We start from the raw sequence: 20121 nt of genomic DNA, 5'->3' as shown, positions 1-20121 counted from the left end.
GCATGGTCTATATTCTGCGTTTTTTCACGCAGCCCTGGCCCCATAGAGGTGACTGGGGCTTCAGTGAAAAAGGCATTGCATCCGGAGTTGGGACCTACATATATCAGACATTTAAGGCATATCCATATATCAATAGCATATACCATAAAAGTCTAATAAGTGTACATTAGGTCCCACCTCTGGGCCCCACTGTGAATGATGTGCACGCCATGCTCTCCCCCCACTGCGAGTGCGCTCAGCTATTTCCAGGAGCTCCACGGAGCTTGCTCCTCATTCACAGCAGGGCCCATTCTTGAAAAAGGAGCAGATCCGAGAGGTGGGACCTACACCAATCATTTACAGCATATCAATATGCCATAACTGCCCTGATGGGAGAACCCCTTTAAGATAAGAGTACCCCGTTTAAGGTGATGATGATAAAAAAAAAATATCATAAAACCTACAGGGCTTCCTAAAACCGTTTCAACTACAAAAGATTGTCAGCTATGTCTCAAAGTCAGTCACTTCGTTCCATAATCGGCTGTTCTCTGTTTTCCTAGCAGCTGAAATGCCGCCAGCCCACACACTTCTCAGTATCTCGATCTGGAAACAAAGCAATTGACACGTCGGTGGCGTGAAAGCTGCATACTGAACCTTAGCGCAGTCTCCGCGGTCTGTTCCCAATCCTGCAGAGCCAGTTGTAGCTTCATTTTCTTAATGAGAGCCGGGGTGAAGCCTGGATCGCTGGCGAGGATTTTGTTCACGGCTTCCAAGGCTCCGGAATAATTCTGTCGCAGCTCGTAATAGTGAGCCTGCAATCAGGAAAAGGCACGTGCATTATATTCTCCGTGACGTCACAGGAAGCGGCTTACTGGTTCTAAAGAATACCTACTGTGAGAAAACGGTAAGGGCCCTTTCAGACAAGCGAGTGTCACGCTGCGAGTCCGCAGTGCATCACCCGTCCTGAACTTCCAGCACTGCTGGGGTCGCATAGCATTATATTGATTCGGGATGCTATGTAACCCTTACAGTTCTGGAATGTATTGGATAACACTGACAGTATTAGTGGCCAGAAGCTATCCTAATAAGCCATCAATATCAGCTCGGCGGAGGCACCACCGCCCTATCTGCTGTCTTGTTGAAGAGGCCACAACGTTCTTATGAGTTCTGCAGCTCTTCCTAGGCCAGTGACATCATCATACATTGGTCACGTGGCCTACGCACGCATCAATCCTATTCAAGTGAATGGGGCTGAGCTGCAATACCAAGCACAGCCACTATACAATGGACAGCGCTGTGCTTGGTAAGCAGCCAGGATCTGATATTGATGCCTGAGGATACATCCCTGTAGGTCATCAGTATTAGGCCTCTTTCACACGGGTGGGATTTCCGCCGCAGTGCAATGCGTGAGGTGAACGCATTGCACCCGCACTGATTTTCACGCTTTACTTGTGCGTTGCGTGAAAATCGCAGCATGCTCTATATTGTGGGCTTTTCACGCAACGCAGGCCCCATAGAAGTGTATGGGGCTGCGTGAAAATCACATCGCATCCACAAGCAAGTGCGGATGCGGTGCGATTTTCACACATGGTTGCTAGGAGACGATCGGGATGGGGACCCGATCATTATTATTTTCCCTTATAACATGGTTATAATAGAATTTTTAATACAGAATGCATAGTACAATAGGGCTGGAGAGGTTAAAAAAAAATAACTCACCTTAATCCACTTGTTCGCGCAGCCCGGCTTCTCTTCTGTCTTCTTCTTTGCTGTCCAGGAGGAAAAGGACCTGTGTTGACGTCACTGCGCTCATCACATGGTCCGTCGCATGATCCATCACCATGGTGATGGAGCATGGGATGGACCATGTGATGAGCGCAGTGACGTCACCACAGGTCCTTTTCCTCAAATAAGAAGAAAGAAGAGAAGCCGGGCTGCGCGAACAAGTGAATTAAGGTGAGTTAAATTTTTTCAATTTTTTTTTTTAACCCCTCCATTACAATTTTACTAAGCATTCTGTATGAAGAATGCTATTATTTTCCCTTATAACCATGTAATAAGGGAAAATAATAAAATCTGCAGAACACCTAACCCAAACCCGAACTTCTGTGAAGAAGTCCGGGTTCGGGTCTGGGTACCAAACATACCGATTTTTCTCACGCGCGCAAAACGCATTAAAACGCTTTGCACTCGCGGGGAAAAATCGTGCATGTTCCCACAACGCACCCGAAACTTTTCCCGCAACGCCCGTGTGAACCCAGCGTTAAACTTCCAAAAAACTATTTAGTTTTCACACGGTGTCTGCAGTGTCCATTTACTGTATGTGCCGCAACATGTGTTAAACTGACCCATAGGTTTATATTACACTGACGAAGGCAAAAAGAGTGGGTTTTTTGGCCATTGTTTAGTGGTATATGCCTTTTTATGGGTATAGCTTCCTGGTGCATGCGACAGACGCAGTGTGAAGAGTCCCTCAAACTGCATCAATCAGAAACTATTCACTAGGAGTGGTCACCCATACTACCTTCACCTTACCTTTCCCATCATAGCAAACACATCCATCTCATCGTGCAGTCCTTCCTCCAAGTACTTCAGAGCTTTTTTGGCGTAGGCTTCTCTCCCACAGGTCAGATCCAGCCACCCTTTCAAAACCAATCCCTGCAAGACCAGACCTCGTCGTTTTATTTCCCCTCAGAAGACATTCAGCTGTTATTTCTTCAGAATGAAGAAAATGACTACTGAAAACCACTGCGGATGAATGAGGGTGTTGTGCTACTTACATCTCTGTCTCCATTTGATATTTTGATCATCCTGTCAATATACTCCCGAGCTTTATCGTGGCGCTCCACGTGCCACAGGAACAACCCCGCGTAATATAAGGCTCTAGGTGACGCCGACTTTCGATGTTCTTTCATCCGCATTTCCAGGTCTTGAATCGCTTCTCTGTCTGTACAAAGGAGAAAATATAATTATCCATTTCAAATAAAAGATGGAATTGAGAGCGAAGTGATAAATGCTTCTGGCCAGAATCCCCCTTTATAACACCAGTCTTTGCGAACATAATTGCACACAAATAATTTTAGCTTTTTTTTAAAAAAAAGGAACAAATATTTTCTTTTTTGGGCTTTCATTTTTATATAGCACAAAGTGCAACTATCTCCTTTTTCGTAATGGTCATTTTAATATAGGGGATACATCGTCTATGATTGCTGGGGGGGAAGTTAGAAGCTGCTGTGTGGTGCATGGAGTTTTTTTTTATATTATTATTTTTCATATTGTGGATTTTTTGTTTATTTTTTATACTTTGTGCTCCTCACCCCTATATGGTCCTACAAGCCCCTAGGCTGTTTAACCTCACTGCAGAGTGAATATGGGTCTGCCGAGACCCAGCAGCAAGTGCAGATACCCAGCCGCCGGCAATCGCCTGCCGCTTCCTGAACTGTATATACAGGCTATAGTTACTAGAGAGGGGTCGTTGATCCAGGGAGTTATTCTGATTGCCTGATTGGAGTCGGGAAGGAATTTTTTATTCCCCTAAAGTTTCCTCTGGATAAAAGTTTGCCTTCCTCTGGATCAACTTGCAGGATGACAGGCCGAACTGGATGTCTTTTTTCGGCCTTATGTACTATGTTACAGAGCTCGGTGAAGTGATGTGTATACAGCAATAGAGGCCGAGATGGCGAAAAAATGCCCCTGCCTTCTCTATGGGAAGCCCAGCTGTCACTGGCTCCCCACTCCCGCATGATCTCTGTGAAGCTGCTGAATGTTCAGAAATGTCCTTGCAGCATTCAGTGCGGACCACCCAGATGTTTATAGTCAATGGGTGGTCCAGAAGTGATTAAGAGGGTTTCTGGAATTGAGGGGGGGGGGGGGGGGGGGAGGGGGTGCATCTGCATCACATTTGTCCATAGATTGTGACCCTAATTCACCCGAATGGGGATGAGCTGCAATATTAGGTACAGCCCAAGGACAAGGTTGGGGCTGTTTTGTTTTTAATTAGCCAAATACAAAAAAATTTGTATATATACCATTCATTTCCACTGTATCGTACAAGACTATTAGGATAGGTCTACACGATGACATTTTGTCGCACCAATGTCGCACGACAATTTTTATGATAGTCTATGGTGTCGCACTGCGACAGTCGCAAAAAATCCATTCAAGATGAATTTCTCTGCGACTGTCGTGTCGCCGTGCGACACCATAGACTATCAGTATAGAAATTGTCGCGCGACAAATGTTGCAGTGTAGTTGTGCCCTATCTGTCGCACGACAATCCATGTCGTCATGTAGACCTAGCCTTAATCCTCACATTCATTGGAGATGATTACCTGGTTGCGAACTCTTCTTGTGCACATAAATCAAAGCCATCACAGAACACAGAGAAACGTCCACCTTGTCTTTTATCATCTCCAGTTCTCGGATGGACTCGGACACTTGATCTGCGATGCATAGATTAAAGCATTATTGATATGACTGAGGCTTCACACCAAGAGGACTAGCTAAGGAAAATACTATATTACCTTCCATTAACATCCCAAAGGCCCGGAAAAAGAGGAATACCGGATCATTAATGTAGTCCTTGAGACATTCATTAGCTGCGGCCTGCACATGATGAAAGTACTTTTCCTGGCAGTAGTAATTGAGTAATGCCTGAAAAGAGGAAACAATTAGTATAGTGAGTGCTTTCTAGAAATCCCTAGACAAAGAATATCTGCATACACTCGAGTTCAAAACAATATATCCCTTTTCCTTCCAGCATGGCATACTGGGTAAACACATACTGCACCATTACCTTGCGCACGTGGTAGTATTACGGCTTTGTACGAGCAGTGATTTAGCACTCGTAGACTTGTATGGAGCTCAATTGTGTCTTTGGTGTACATATGAAGCCGTCAAATGAACAGCCATGGTGTGCCATACCGTTAACGTAGCATAACGATCATACCATTAGTATTAGGATGACCGTGGTCATGAATAACCATGTATCCGGTATATACCTTATGGTAGCCAAAAGCACAACATTTCCTTGTGCTGTTTTGGCTGCTAGCAGTTCAGACTGTACTATGCTGCCCTTATATAGGACAACCTTCACACATGCGGACCCATTCACTTCAATGGGTCCGCAAATCCGGAACGGCCGCACGGAACGGGACCCCTCTGAAGCACTACGGAGTGCTTCCGTGGGGTTGCGTCCCGTACTTCCGTTCCGCAAAAAGATAGACCACGTCCTATCTTTTTGCGGAACGGGCGGATCGCGGAACAATTAAAATGAATGGTTCCGCGTTTCGCTGCGGCTGACCTACGGCCGGCGATCGTGCATTACGGCCGGCAATTTACGGGCCGCAGCACGGGCACGGGTCACACACGTTCGTGTGAACTCGGCCTTAAAGGGGTTCTCCAGGAATAAAGACTTTTTCTGTATTTAGCCTGTCTCTTTAAAGGGGTTGTCACATTTATCCATATTGCCGCCTTTGCTGGTTTGATTCATTTTCCCATCACGTTATACACTGCTCATATCCAGGGATTATGACCAATGAAAGACAAAAACGGAATACGGTTCTGAATAGAATGCAAGTTTTAAAAAAATGAATAGCTCCTAGATGGGTCGAGCCCAGGCACTCGGCATATACACAAATATAATAGACAAATGTATATCCAAAAATATATCTTTATTGAAATCGATAAAACAAATAAAAAGACGCATAAATTGGCAAAGACAAACACAACCACATGGAGAGTGCACAAAACATGTCGGGACGTCAACTTATAGCATTACATGTAATGGAGAAGGTGGGATGGAAAAACGAGTATAAATAAATACATAATCAAACCATGTGGCCCCCCTACCCAGGGGTCTCTAGGAGGTGCCACTAGCCGGGTCTGTATTGTGTATATGTATATGTGAATCATGGTTTTTTTATCTAGGTGGGGGAGCCACATGGTTTGATTATGTATTTATTTACAGTGATGTCCAGTTCGCATGCGAACATATGCGGGCTGCCATCTTTTCTCACAAGTCTGGCGAGGCACAGTTAAGCCCTTACCTGTGCCGCGAGCCGGTCTGAAAACAAGTGCGGTCAGCGGGAGCAGGCAGTTCCGAGAACAGCCACCGGGGGCCTTCATCGGGCTGTTCTCGGAACTGCCTGCTCCCAGTGACCGCATTTGTTTTCAGACCGGCTCGTGGCACAGGTAAGGGCTTAACTGTGCCTCGCCAGACTTGTGAGAAAAGATGGCAGCCTGCATATGTTCACTGGCGAACAATGCGAACTGGCCATCACTGTTTATTTATACTTGTTTTTCCATCCCACCTTCTCCATTACATGTAATGCTATAACTTGATGTCCCGACGTGTTTTGTGCACTCTCCATGTGGTTGTCTTTGTCTTTGCCAACTTATGCATCTATTTGTTTTATCGATTTCAATAAAGATATATTTTTGGATATACATTTGTCTATTATATTTGTGTATATGCCGAGTGCCTTGGCTTGTCCCATTTAGGAGCTATCCACCCCGAAATCCAGCAGCAGTGGTCGTGTTTGCACACTATAGGAAAAAGCGCGAGCCTCTGGTGGCCGGGAACACGCATAGGCACGCATGTGCAGCAGCTCTCGTCCCAGCCCCCTCTTATCTGCGCTGCAGCGGTGGCCGCATCCCCTGGATACGAGTCGTGTATAATGTGATGGAAAAAAGAATCAAGCCAGCAAAGGAGGCAAAATCTATGCACATAACTTTGTCTACATGATAAATGCTACTTTCTAAAGCGAGACAACCCCTTTAGGCTAAATGCACATGATCAGGATCGCATGCGAATTTGTAAATCCACCCCGTAGGTCATGTAAATAATTTTTTTCTGTGCAGATTTTGACGTACGAAGCGGATTTTAAAATCCGCAGAATTGTCAATTTATTTTATTTTCCTGACTGCATTTTCTCTATTCACTTCAATAGGGAGAGGAAAATCCGCAATTTCGCATTTTAATCCGCACCAATTGATGCAGATTGACCGCACGGATTTCCCTGCGAACATCTGCAGATTTCAGTGCGGATTGTCCGCACATAAATCCCGATTATGTGCATTTGCTATTAAATAGAAGATTCATACTTACCTGCTCCCCAGTCCTCCGTGCTGGCTTAGGCATGTCCATGTCCCATTCTCTGGCCTGTTTACAGGCTTGGTCACATGCTCTGCTGCAACCAACAGCTTTAAAGGGAACCTGTCACCAGGATTTTGTGCATAGAGCTGGGGACATGGGCTGCTAGATGGCCGCTAGCACATCTGCAATACCCAGTCCCCATAGCTCTGTGTGCTTTTATTGTGTTAAAAAAAACGCTTCGATCCATATGCAAATGAACCTGATAGGAGTCTTGTGTCTGGAGAGGAGTCCAATTTTCTGAGCCCATCACCGCCCCGCGTCCTCTGAATCTCCTCCTTGCTGGCTGACGTCACAGAGCTAGCGCATGCGCAGTGTCGGCATCATGTTCATTCCCTGTGCTGGCATCAGCACAGGGAACAAACTACGCATGCGCTAGCTCGCGCATTGCGAGATTTCGGCGCTCCAGCTCTGTGACGTCAGCCAGCAAGGAGGAGATTCGGAGGATGCCGGGCGGTGCTGGGCTCTATTCCGCTGGACTCATCTCCGAACACATATCAGGTTGATTTGCATATGGATCAAAACGTTTTTTTAAACACAATAAAAGCTATGGGGACTGGGTATTGCAGATGTGCTAGCGGCCATCTAGCAGCCCATGTCCCCAGCTCTATGCACAAAATCCTGGTGACAGGTTCCCTTTAAAATAATCTTTATCTGGCAGTGCACTTCATCACCCCAATGGTGACTCCAGTATATAGCGAAGCAGGACCGGCACTCACTTTCTTGACTATATGAAGAGGCGTTTATTCAAGGCATAATAGCATCATCAGTGAGTGGCGGTCCTTCTTCTCTATATACTAGTGGGATGCCTTTCCTGGACACATGCACCACGTGCAAACCGCAGTGCCGACCCATCTTCTTCAATACCCAATGGTGACTGTCAGGCCACATACACTGTGTAATCGATACGACCAACATTTTAAAAGGGTGCAGAACCGGTGGGAACCAGAGGAGCTCTAGTGCATCACCGTGAGATCATCGGGTTACAGATCAGGCCAAGCTAAACAGGAAGGACAATTGTGCTTCGCTTGTACGTTTGATAAATATTAACAATCCTGGTGAAAATATTTACTATAATCATGCAAAGGGAAGTGAATAGGTGAATAAATAAAGATACAAAGAAATAATAAACATGAGGGTTTTATTCACGCGGTGTAGAGGTGACAGTAATGGGAAGATGACCGTTTGGAAGGCGGGCGCTGACCCTCAGTGCAGTGGGAGGCCGGCATTGGTGACTATATGTATGCCAGATTAAAGGGGTTTTCCAGGAGTACGATATCAGATTGGCAGGGGGTAGACTGCCGGCACCCCCACCGATCTGTTCTCTATTTACCTGCAAGCCGTCGATATTACAGCTGCTCCATCCTATTCAATAACATCCACACAGAATGTAAAACGCAGCAGCAAAATCTGCTCGAGTTACATACTATATTCATCCTACGTATTGCAAAGGGCGCAATCCGCGGCGTAAACAGACACGTGCGGACCAGAAGTCAATATTTTTTTTTTTACCAGCAAATCCACGGTGGAAAATCAGTAGCGTAATAACCGCCACACGTGAACACACGTAAAGGGGTTGTGTCACTTCAGCAAATGGCATTTATAATGTAGAGAAAGTTAATACAAGGCACTTACTAATGTATTGCGATTCTCCATATTGCCTCCTTTGCTGGATTCACTTTTCCATCACATTAGACACTGCTCATATCCAGGGGTTATGACCGCCTTGTAATCCAGCAGTGGTGGTTGTGCTTGCACACTATAGGACAGGGATCAGCAACCTTCGGCACTCCAGCGGCTGTGAAACTACAACTCCCAGCATGCAAACATACTCAGCAGTTCTCACAAGTCCCACAGAAGTGAATGCAGCATTCTGGGAGGTTACTAATCCCGGCTTTAGGAAAAAGCACCAGCCTATGCACACTCCCACGGTCCTGACATTTTCCTATAGTGTGCAAGCACGACCACCGCTGCTGGATTGTAGGGTGGTCATAACCATGGAAAGGAGCCGTGTATAATGTGGTGGAAAAATGAATCCAGCCAGCAAAGGAAGCAATATGGACAATCACAATACATTAGTAAGTGCCTTGTATTACCTTTCTCTCCATGATAAATGCCACTTGCTGCAGTCAGACAACCCTCTGCCCAGCAGTCAGCGCACAATAAAGCACAGGAGACCTGTAATAATAAGCCTATGGAAGGATCTGTATCTACAGGAGCCATGCTAGAGACGCCTGCAGCGGTGCACTGTCCAGTCATCTACACTCAGCACTGCAGCAGTCAGTAAGTTGCAGACGCTCCCACCTGGGCACTGGAGGAGGAGGCTGCAGCCTCCGTAGCCATGGGGCCGGTATGACAGGATGCTGCCTCAGACCGAGCGGACACCACGGCCAAACATTGACCAGTCTTGTGACCCCGCCCACCGGATGTACGCACCAGACGCTCCTAACAACACTCGGAGCCCTTAGAAGGAGACAACGTTTACGTAATGACGTCATCGCCACTCAACGTTCTCCCATAGGCAGTGCAATCATTTTCGAACACTAGAGAAAAGGCTGTGCTATTCGCTCCACGTTATAAGGTGTCTTCTTTTGCGGAGTAAAAAGGAGCGAATAACTTTAAACAAAAAATTAACTGGGCAGTAATGTCACAAAAAATATAAAACAAATAGAGATTCTGTGGTTATTTCTTGTGTAGCTGGCTGGGATTGAGATCCTCAGATGATTTGTCTATCATTATGTGTTTTTGTTTTTAACTAAATACCTGTAAATTAACCTCTTGGGGATTACATTTGTTTTGGCCTTGAAGTGGTTGTCTGACCCCAAAATAAGTTTTACCAACAGTGGCAAAAGTGTTTAACATAAAGAAAAAATGCAGCCAACCAATATAACCCTGCTCCTATCCAGCGCAGTGCTGTGGTTCATGACACGGATCCTTCCAGTCCCTGGAGGTCTAGAATGTACGAGCTCACGTGCACTGCTGCAGCCAATCACTGGCCTCAGCAGTGATGTGTGAAGTGCCACATGCCCACAGAGGCTCACTAGGGTTGCCACCCGTACGGGAATGACCCGGACAGTCCGGGTTTGCAATCCTGTGCCCGGGTACAAGCCTTTCTCAGACCCGGGCACAGGATCAGCTGTGAATGATGGCGGCGGCTGGGCACAGGGAGATGAGCGCTTCCATTGTGGAAGCGCTCATCTCCATAGTCATCTGTATCGCCGTCCTCAGGACAGCGATACAGACGGCTGTGCTGCGGCAGGGGAGGGAGAGGCGTCTCCCCCCCCTGTTCCTCTGATAGGATGCAGGCACAAGGCCCGCAGCCTATCAGAGGCCGGTGCTGGCGGCGCGTGCAGCACGGTACACAGGCCTGGAAGAGGCCTGCATCGCATCGTTGGAGGTAAGTAAACGTTTTTTGTGTTTTTTTTTTGTTTAGTTCTTTTTTTAGAGAAGAAAGGCACCTAAAATTGGCACATATGGGGGAAGGGGTGGAAAGAGGCACATAATACTGGCACATATTGGGGGGGGGGGAGAAATGAGGCACTTGAAACTGGCACATATGGGGGAAGGGGGGGAGAGCCACCTTATACTGGCACATATTTGGGGGGGGGAGAAAAAAGGCACTTGAAATTGGCACATATAGGGGAAGGGGTGGAAAGAGGCACCTTATACTGGCACATATTAAGGAGGGAATGAGGCACTTGAAACTGACACATATGGGGGAAGGGGGGGAAAGAGGCACCTTATACTGGCACATATTGGGGGGGGAGAAATGAGGCACTTGATACTAGCACATATAAGGGAAGGGGGAGGCACTTTATACTCGCACATATTGGGGGGGGGGGGAAATGAGGCACTTGATACTGGCACATATAAGGGAAGGGGGGAAGAGGTACTTTATACTGGCACATATGGGGGGAGAATGAGGCACTTAAAACTGCCACATATGGGGGGAAGGGGGGGAAGAGGCACCCTTTACTGGCACATATTGGGGGGGGGAGAAATGAGGCACTTGATACTAGCACATATAAGGGAAGGGGGAGGCACTTTCTACTCGCACATATTGGGGGGGGGGAGAAATGAGGCACTTGATACTGGCACATATAAGGGAAGGGGGGAAGAGGTACTTTATACTGGCACATATGGGGGGAGAAATGAGGCACTTGATACTGGCACATATAAGGGAAGGGGGGGGGAAGAGGCACCTTATACTGGAACATATTGGGGGGGGGAGAAAAGAGGCACTTCTTACTGACACATGGGGGGCACTTCTTACTGGCACATTATTTGGGGGCTTCTACTGAGGCCACAAAGAAAGGGTATTTTATATGGGGGGCTCTGCATTGTACTAGTATTATTAGGGGATATATCTGTTTCTGCAGTATAATATTAGGGAGCACAGCGGCACAGTATTGGGGGTAGTAGGATGATTTGTCCAGAAGATGGGAGGATGATGGAAAAGTAGTAAACTAAGATTTTTATTTTGTTGTTGTCAAACTGCAGAAAAGAAAAATGGCGACAAAATGGTGGTCTGGTCTGAAGGTCTGAAAGGAGAAGATGAGGAAAGAGAACATCTACATCAAAGGAGACGTCACTGGATGTAAGAGGTATGTGCGCTGTATTTCTGTAGTGACGAGATCAGGGGCGTAACGATCACAGTGCGACAGCGACCAGGGGTGGAGGCGGGACATGGGCGTGTCTGGACTAGGTGCACTCCTCTGGACTAGGTGCACTCCTCTGGACTAGGTGCACTCCTCTAGACTAGGTGCACTCCTCTGGACTAGGTGCACTCCTCTGGACTAGGTGCACTCCTCTGGACTAGGTGCACTCCTCTAGACTAGGTGCACTCCTCTGGACTAGGTGCACTCCTCTGGACTAGGTGCACTCCTCTGGACTAGGTGCACTCCTCTGGAATCACCCAACTCCAAAAGTAAAATAAATCTAGTATATGAGGAGCACTCAAATATCTGAGAGCTCTGGACAGCAATATATATTATAAATCAATATTTATTGTACACCACTAAAAATACCATAGAACAAATAAAACAGAGTAAATAATAACATAAAATCTATGGGTTTGTTGGCACATAAACAGTTGATTGTAGGTAGCTGATGAGCAAATAGCACAATATTTCATATAAGGACCACTGAAAATGCTCTGATATACGAGCAATATCTGGCATATGTAGCAAACCTAATATTGCTGTGCAATGTCCCGTATTGGATTAAATCACTTGTTATGAGAATATGTCCATCTCAAACAATACTAAGAATGGCGCTGTAGTAGATGTGATACATTACCACCGAACTTGTGGATGCTTGCCAGATGTCTTCTTTCCCTGCCGCCCGGACCTACCACGGCGTCCCGTGTGGTCTCGCGGTGGTTGCGCTGCGTCCCACGTGACCTGGCGGCGTCTCACGTGACTTGAGTGTATCCACGTGACCAGCGTGAGCTACGCTAAGGGGAATTGAGTATTCGGCTATGCGTTCCACTTGAGATCTGCGGACCGGACTTCTATAGACGCCTGGATTCAGATGGAGATATACAATGTTGCTTACATATAGCAGCATATAGTCATGTCCATAATATTCAAATGCTTGCTGGGCCACTCCAACCATACGCGTTTCGGGGTAACTCCTCTTCCTCAAAAAGAAAGTTCATCAGCGCTTGTTTGCATCAGCCTATTACACAGGCTAATGTAAAGTGACTGGGGAGGAATGATCGCTACCACAGTCATTCCTCCCTCATTCACTTCTATTGATTATCGGTAGCACATTCCTGATTACACGGGGAGATGTGCTGACGATAATTGTACATCTTTCATCCTGATAAAATATGCAAATCAGCCGCTAAACGAGCGATTCCTTGTTTATCAGCTGATCAGCGGCACGATTATACCGCCAGATTTTAGGAATCAGGGCTCCTATCAACACTTGTTCCCAGTAGTTGTCCTGAATATCGTGCCGTGTAACAGGGGCTTAGAGATTTCCTGGTAAAAAATGATTTTTAACACGTTCCTGCAGCATGGGCCTGAAACAGAAGACTCATACGCTCCCTGCCGCTCCCGCTGTGTCCATCTTCTGGTTCCAGCGCTGTTTACATCCGGTTGGATAGGGGCAGAGTCACTTGTACCTCTCCAGCCAATGACTGGCTTCCGTGGTGAAGTGGCCACGAGCAGCGTGTCACCATTAAAGTCAGTCATTTGCTCCGAGACAGGAGGATGGGAGACGGCGAGGTCAGCACGGAGCAGGAAAGTGGGAATCTTCTGTGTCAGGGGCCATGCTGCAGGAACTGGTTAAACATAATTTTAACTAGGAAACTCCTTAAAGTGGCGACATTTCCTTCCTGCCTCCTATTCACTAATGAGTGCTTTACTTTACTGCAGAGGACGGCGCTCACTGGTTATCACCACCTTCTGCACCCCCAGATATACTGTAGGTGCCCTGCAATAACCAGTAAGCACTTTCCCTGAGGGTCACACACACGGCCATTGTTTTAGTCCGCATCTAAGCCGGATTTTTTTTTATGTGGCTCGGATGCGGACTCATTCACTTCAACGGAGCCGCAAAAAGATGCGGACAGCACTCCATGTGCTGTCCGCATCCGTCACTCTATTCTGCAAAATGCAGAACACACATGGCTGGTGTCCTGCGGACCAAAAGAAAGGGTGCGGTCGTGTGTATGAGGCCTTACTAGCCGGGAAAGCACTTATTGGTTAACCCTTTAATGACCAGGCCTGAAAAGGCCTTAATGACCGATCACTTTTTTGTGATTTAGCACACGTGGTTCAAACACTTTGGACTGCCAAAATAACTTTTGCAGCTTTTATTACATAACACAGGGCTTTTTAATATATATTTTTAGCTTCATTAGGGGGAAACTGTACTTTTTTTTTCATAGTCATTTTTATTCAAACTATAGCTCATTTTTTAAATATGCAAATTATTATAATTAGTTCCCTATATGTGTTGGATCGTTTTATTATACAATATGTATAGCAGGGATCAGCAACCTCCGGCACTCCAGATGTTCTGAAACTACAACTCCCAGAATGCTCCATTCACTTCTATGGGAGTTTTGAGAATAGCTGAGCATATTTGCATGCTGGGAGTTGTAGTTTCACAGCAGCTGGAGTGCCGAAGGTTGCTGATCCCTGATGTATAGTTTCCCATGAATGGGGTGATAATTGTAATGGTTTTGGTTGGTGTGAGCGTTTTTTTCTTTTATGCATTTTACTATTTTTTCCTTTTTTATAACTTATTTTTTTATATATTTCTGCTACAAAAAGACACTGACTTTTTTATTTTTCACATTTTCCTTTTTTTCCTTTTTATTTGTATTTTATTTATGTTCTTTTTTTATCATCACTTTATTATTTATTTTTAAAATATATATTTTGCCACATAATATGACAGTGAACAATTTTATTTTACACTTTTTCCTTTTTATAGTTTTCTTTTACGTATTTTATTTATTTATTTGACATATTTTTGCTAAAAAAATGTTTTGCTTTTTTTTTTTATATATATTTTTGCAGCACTGTATGTCCCCCCAAGATGTCTTTAAAAGACCTCTGGGGACACAGACTTTTTTTATTTATTTTTTTTGCACTTTTTTTCTTTTTTTGTATTTTTTTTATTGTGTTTTCAACGTTTTTTTTTTGTAACTTTTAATATATATATTTGACACATAATTTGTCCGCTAAAGGTCCACAGAAGACCTGCTGGAATAAATGGGGACTGAATGGTAAGGCCGCCTATTATTTTAACCCATTTATGCCATTTTTTTGTTGCCTAACTTTAACAATCTAAAGCAGAGCCTTACTTTTAGGCCTCATGCACACGAACGTTGTTTATTTCCGTGTCCGTTCCGTTTTTTTTTTGCGGATAGGATGCAGACCCATTTATTTCAATGGGTCCGCAAAAAACGCGGACAGCACACCGTGTTCTGTCCGCATCAGTATGTCCGTTCCGTTGCCCCGCCAAAAAAATAGAACATGTCCTATTTTTTTCTAGTTTGCGGATAGGCATTTTTTACAAACGGATCCGCAAAAAAAACGGATGCCATACGGAATGTCATCCGTTTTTTTTTGCGGATCCGCAATTTGCGGACCGCAAATTGTGCGTCCGCAAAAAAAAAATGCCGCATCCGTTTTTTTTTTAGAGGATCCGTTTTTTTCCACAGATCCCTTGTAATAAATGCCTGTCCTTGTCCGCAAATGTGAAAAAAGTAGGACATGCACTATTTTTTTTGCTGAAGGGAAACACGGACAATGGACGCGGAACACAAATGGATGAACTATCAGCATTCTTTTGCTGACCCATTGAAATGAATGGGTCCCCATCCTATCCGCAAAAAAAAACCGAAACGGAGGCTGAGAAAAACAACTGTCGTGTACATGAGGCCTAAGTCTGTTTTATTTTTCTCTGTTCTTTGGATTGAAGATAACAAAAACTTAAATTGCTATGTTCAATTCTGCTGCCTGATGCAGGTGGGCATTAGTACTGTGAGGGGCCACGCAGCGGACTAGCCGCACGGGAAAGAGTCCTTAGTAAGAAAATCTGCCGCTTCTTTGTAAAAATGGGGGGGGCCCGATCCAAAGTTTGCACTGGGGCCCATAACACTCTAGTTACGCCACTGCTCCTAACACCACACTCTGGCCATTGCATCATTTTCAAACCCTGCCTTGCCACCACACAGACATTTAACATCAAGGGCAGCTTTAAACTACCATCAGACAGGAGCCCCAGCTGCAGAGAGTGCTCCGAGGGAATATAGGGTGCCCCTCCTTCACGCATTGAACCTTTGGAGTGACGGCCTGAGGGAGTACACAGTGACACTTCATCATCAGGGCCACTACCACTCCCAACCTCTGCACCGGGGGGTCGCTGCCAATCTTAGAATGTTATGGCATATTGCATAGCCAACCTTACCAGTGATGTAACTAGAACATTATGATCTGTGGAGGTCTGATCTCTAGGACCAAAAATGAAGTGATAAATGTCGTTTCTGCACAACATCTCTCCAGTTGGATCTTTACTAATTTGTCATAAATTTTCCTCCCAGTCCACGGGAATAACACTCTAGTTCAGGGGTAGTGAAACTACAACTCCCAGCATGCATACTTACTGTGCTCCCCACCGAACTCCTATACAAATAAATGGAGCATGATGGCGTATAAGTAACTCCATTTTGTCTTATTCAGCCACATGTATTACGATTGCATCAGGCCAGTGCACTATTCTAAGATTTCCATTTGTGTCTTTCTCCCTCTGTAGTATTGAGACCAGATTAGAAAAGGCCCATACATTTGTTTAACCAGCCTTACTTCACAAGGTCATTCTCATGTTTATACCTGAATGATTAACTGTCGCTACTATGAAACATCTATTTCTGTAAGTGCAGAGCTCATGTGTATTCAGGCCATACGATAAGACTAATGCTAACATATGATTGGATGTAATGGGAGGCCAATCCTCCCCTATATTAAGTGTTGGCACGCAGTGAATAAACCAGAATGGATCAGAGAAAGACACGTGTTTTTGGTCTCCATCTAATTCATTCTCTCGGTACCGAATAGGGCTTAATTCAAGCTGATCACCGAAATCTTGTGGGACACATTTAGGCAAAGGGCCTAATTTAGCCTTACAGCTTTTGGCGGCTCGTCCGTGATCGAGAGGGCCATCTTTAGGTACAAGAGACATCAATTGTCTTCTTCGGACCTGGAGGCACTGACCAAAATCTCGACTTAAAGTAAGTTGAACCATCTATTTATGATTTCGGTGAATTGCGGTGTCTGGGGTGTCTGGGGCACACGCAAAAGTTGATTGTAAGAGGCTCCGGGAGTCCATATCGTGAGATATAAAAAGTGCACTATGAATATGAATAATCTGTTCCGGGAACAGAAGGTACAAGCTTGGATTAACTCCTATATATATATATAGTATAAGTATTTTAGAAGTAATAAGATTATCTGTTTGTGTGAGATACTGACCGGGTGGTAAGTGTACGGTCGCATCCCACTGTTATTATCAAATTGATGTATTTTGGGTTAAACTACTGTTAATGTGTAAAATTGTTTGTGTTGTGGAGGACTGCAAGACGCCCCAGTTTTTCGGCTAAGAGTAATCTGTTGACCCGGAAAATTTGAACGCAAGTGGCGGTCCGAAACAACAATAGTCGATAGGGGTCCAAAGAGTATAGAGAGACATTAAGATACGAATCAGCTGATCAGTTGACAGGTCTTGTCGGCGCTATTTCAGTGCAGTACAGCCAGTCCTGACAGTGATTGTCTCACTTATTCTTTGAACTATAAATACTAACATGGGAGGACAAGGGTCTAAAACTAAATTCCCTAAACCAGAACCAGGAGAGACTTGCAAAATCTATGTAGCCCGTGTTAGTCCAACAAACTATTACCTGATCAACCCGTGGGTAGATAATTTAGCAGGATGGACCGAGGTAATGGATGCTGCAGATCCATTCCCCAGGGACGGTGATAATAGTATTTATCATATGGATATGGTCAAAGGACTATGTCTAGGTGATAAAACAGCCTGGCCGCATTTCAATGCCGATCCTTCCTGGGACATGGATTACATGTCCAGGAGTGCAGAACAATGGCTGGAAATAGCCCCCCACTGGTATGATGCAGGTAATAGCAAGAAGAATAAGAATCTAAAAAGTCCCAAAAATGATTGGTCTCTACATGAAATAGAACAGGAGGTAGGTACAAAGAAGAGAAGTCAGAAATCCCCTCCACCTTATAATAAATCCAGTTCTGACTCAGATTGAGGAAGATGCTGTAACAGCGGTTATACCATTAGAACTAGAAGAAAAATACCGACCCCCCATGTCAACATTTGGAAACATAATGGAGCACGGTCTAAATATTGGCACACCGCATACTAGTTATACTACACGCAGTATAAGTAGAATAAAATGTGAAACAGAATGTTATGCTAGGCTGGCAGGATTGAAAAGCTGCAAAAAATCTGTTAGAAGCTTACAGACAGTGTACATCAGAGCTCCTGTGATTGTGAAGGGGGGCTATAGTGAGTGACAAGACACAGCAGAGTCAGGAAGTTAATTCATGGCAAGGGAAAAAGTGTCTCAGTGTTTGCAATTAGAAAGGGCTTGTGTTAAACGTTCAGAAATGAACTGGTTAAGTTTTGTTGCCCTAATGATCTGTGTGTGTTTAAATAGTGACGATTTATAGTCCCTGGAATTAGAGATTACAGCACTAAAAGATGGACAGTTAATGCATAAGTGTATTGATAGTTGAAGAGAGAAGTTGTTAAAGGATAATAATAGCCTGGTGCAAGCTGAGTTATGGTGAAAAAGTGTATATGGAAGTGACTGAGAGAACTTGAAGTTAGAGAAATGAAATGAGCAGCATTTCTTATTTCAAGATGGAGGATTTTGAATCCTATAGAGAACAAAGGTTGCCATGAGGCATCCCTCCCCCCCACCACATTCCAAAATGTCACTTGTAGTACTACAAAAAAAAAACAAAAAAAAAAAAACTTCTTCCTGTCCTGTTTGATATGTGTTTTCAGAGAGAGCCCCCTCCCATCTCACCCCCCTCCTCTGCTCAGGAATTTCATATGGGGGTTGAGGGGGGAGGGGGGCTGCTAATTGGTAATGCATAAGCAGCAATGTGAAGATACTAACCTGTGTTATCTATAAGATATTCCAGACAGGGCTCCAGTATTGATTGTATCTTTCCAAATTGCATGTTCCGATGGTTTAAAATGTGCCTGCAGTGATGATGCTAATTAGAAGTGTCCACTCGTATCAATCTAAGGTTGCACCCAATAAGTTCTTATTCAGATGTGAGTAAAAGTTTGAGGAACATGTGGTACAGCTGAATGTCCTTGATGTATTGCTTTACTTCCCCTGTTTCAACACTCCTGAAATAGGAGACGCAAGGCAGAGGAAATGGGGGAAGTGTTAGTTATATACAATAAGTGGCGATTTGTGTAACACTAAAAAAAAAAAAAAAAAAACGACATGGCATATAAGATGATTTGTTAATTTTAACAAAATGACTGTATGATTAACATGTATATTGTTTTACAGCGACAGACCATCAGCAATTGCTGTGTTTGTCTGTGCTGCAAGTTTTGGGATGTAACAAAGAGATTGTGTGATTGGGTGAAAGATACATGATTCAGTGGAATGTGAATGGGTGTGGCTCTGAGTTGTATGTACGTAGCAGAGCTGTGTGTGTAATTCATATTTTATGTATAAGGGCGTGGTTATGAGCTGGTTTGTGAAGATGAGTACATGAAAATGTATATGAATGCGTATGGAATACGGTATTTGTTTTTAAATATGCGCATTAAGAATTTTATTTTATTGGAAGTTTTTTGGGTTTTTTATTGGTACCAACAGCATTGATCAAGCTGTACATTTTTATTTCAATGAAAAGTTTTTATGGGCCCTTTGTGTGTTCATGTCTGTATTGTCAGATCTGTTTGTTTCAATGTTTGCAGTTACATGTTACATGTTCAGTGTTGTGCTTAACATCAGAGCTCTGCTCGTATGGACAGCTAAGATACTAATGGCTGAACAGAAGACAGACCAAAGCGTCCACCAAAAGGGGCGGACTTAGGTGACTCAGAGTGTCAGGAAGGAAATGTGAGCCCTCTATGGGAATAAATGGGGTACTGACAAGGACATACAGAACAGATTCCTTACCAGTAGAAACCATGGACAGGGAATACATCATGTCATGTATTTAGCATTATACTAGATTGCCCAGTCAGCCTATTAGGGAGAGATTTGTTCATTAGGCTTAACTTGCAGGTATCAGCAAAGAATCAGGACATAAGAGTACACTCAGGTCTCATTCCAGTCTCTACACCAGTGCCACTGATTCTTGCAAACATACAGGACCACCCAGAATAACATTAACCCTGCATTATGGTCCTCAAATGAATATGACACAGGATTCATAGATTGCACACATTACACAGCTACTGTGAAA

General features: G+C 44.5%; 1 protein-coding gene across 1 annotated transcript in view; it reads right to left on the bottom strand.

Moving 5' to 3' along the window:
• TTC21B (tetratricopeptide repeat domain 21B) overlaps positions 1-9559 on the bottom strand; it is a 91624-nt gene extending 82065 nt beyond the window's left edge. Inside the window, exons 1-6 of the mRNA XM_040440285.1 lie at positions 9437-9559; positions 4503-4632; positions 4311-4421; positions 2760-2926; positions 2515-2637; positions 634-791 (exon numbers count right to left, since the gene is read on the bottom strand). Of these exons, the coding sequence (XP_040296219.1) occupies positions 634-791; positions 2515-2637; positions 2760-2926; positions 4311-4421; positions 4503-4632; positions 9437-9475 (728 nt within the window). The 5' untranslated portion in view covers positions 9476-9559. The remainder of the gene's footprint in view (positions 1-633; positions 792-2514; positions 2638-2759; positions 2927-4310; positions 4422-4502; positions 4633-9436) is intronic.
• Between the last annotated feature and the right edge of the window lie 10562 nt (positions 9560-20121).

Source organism: Bufo bufo, chromosome 7, assembly GCF_905171765.1.
Source record: "Bufo bufo chromosome 7, aBufBuf1.1, whole genome shotgun sequence".
Classification (NCBI taxonomy): domain Eukaryota; kingdom Metazoa; phylum Chordata; class Amphibia; order Anura; family Bufonidae; genus Bufo; species Bufo bufo.
This window is presented reverse-complemented; position numbering and strand designations above follow the sequence as displayed.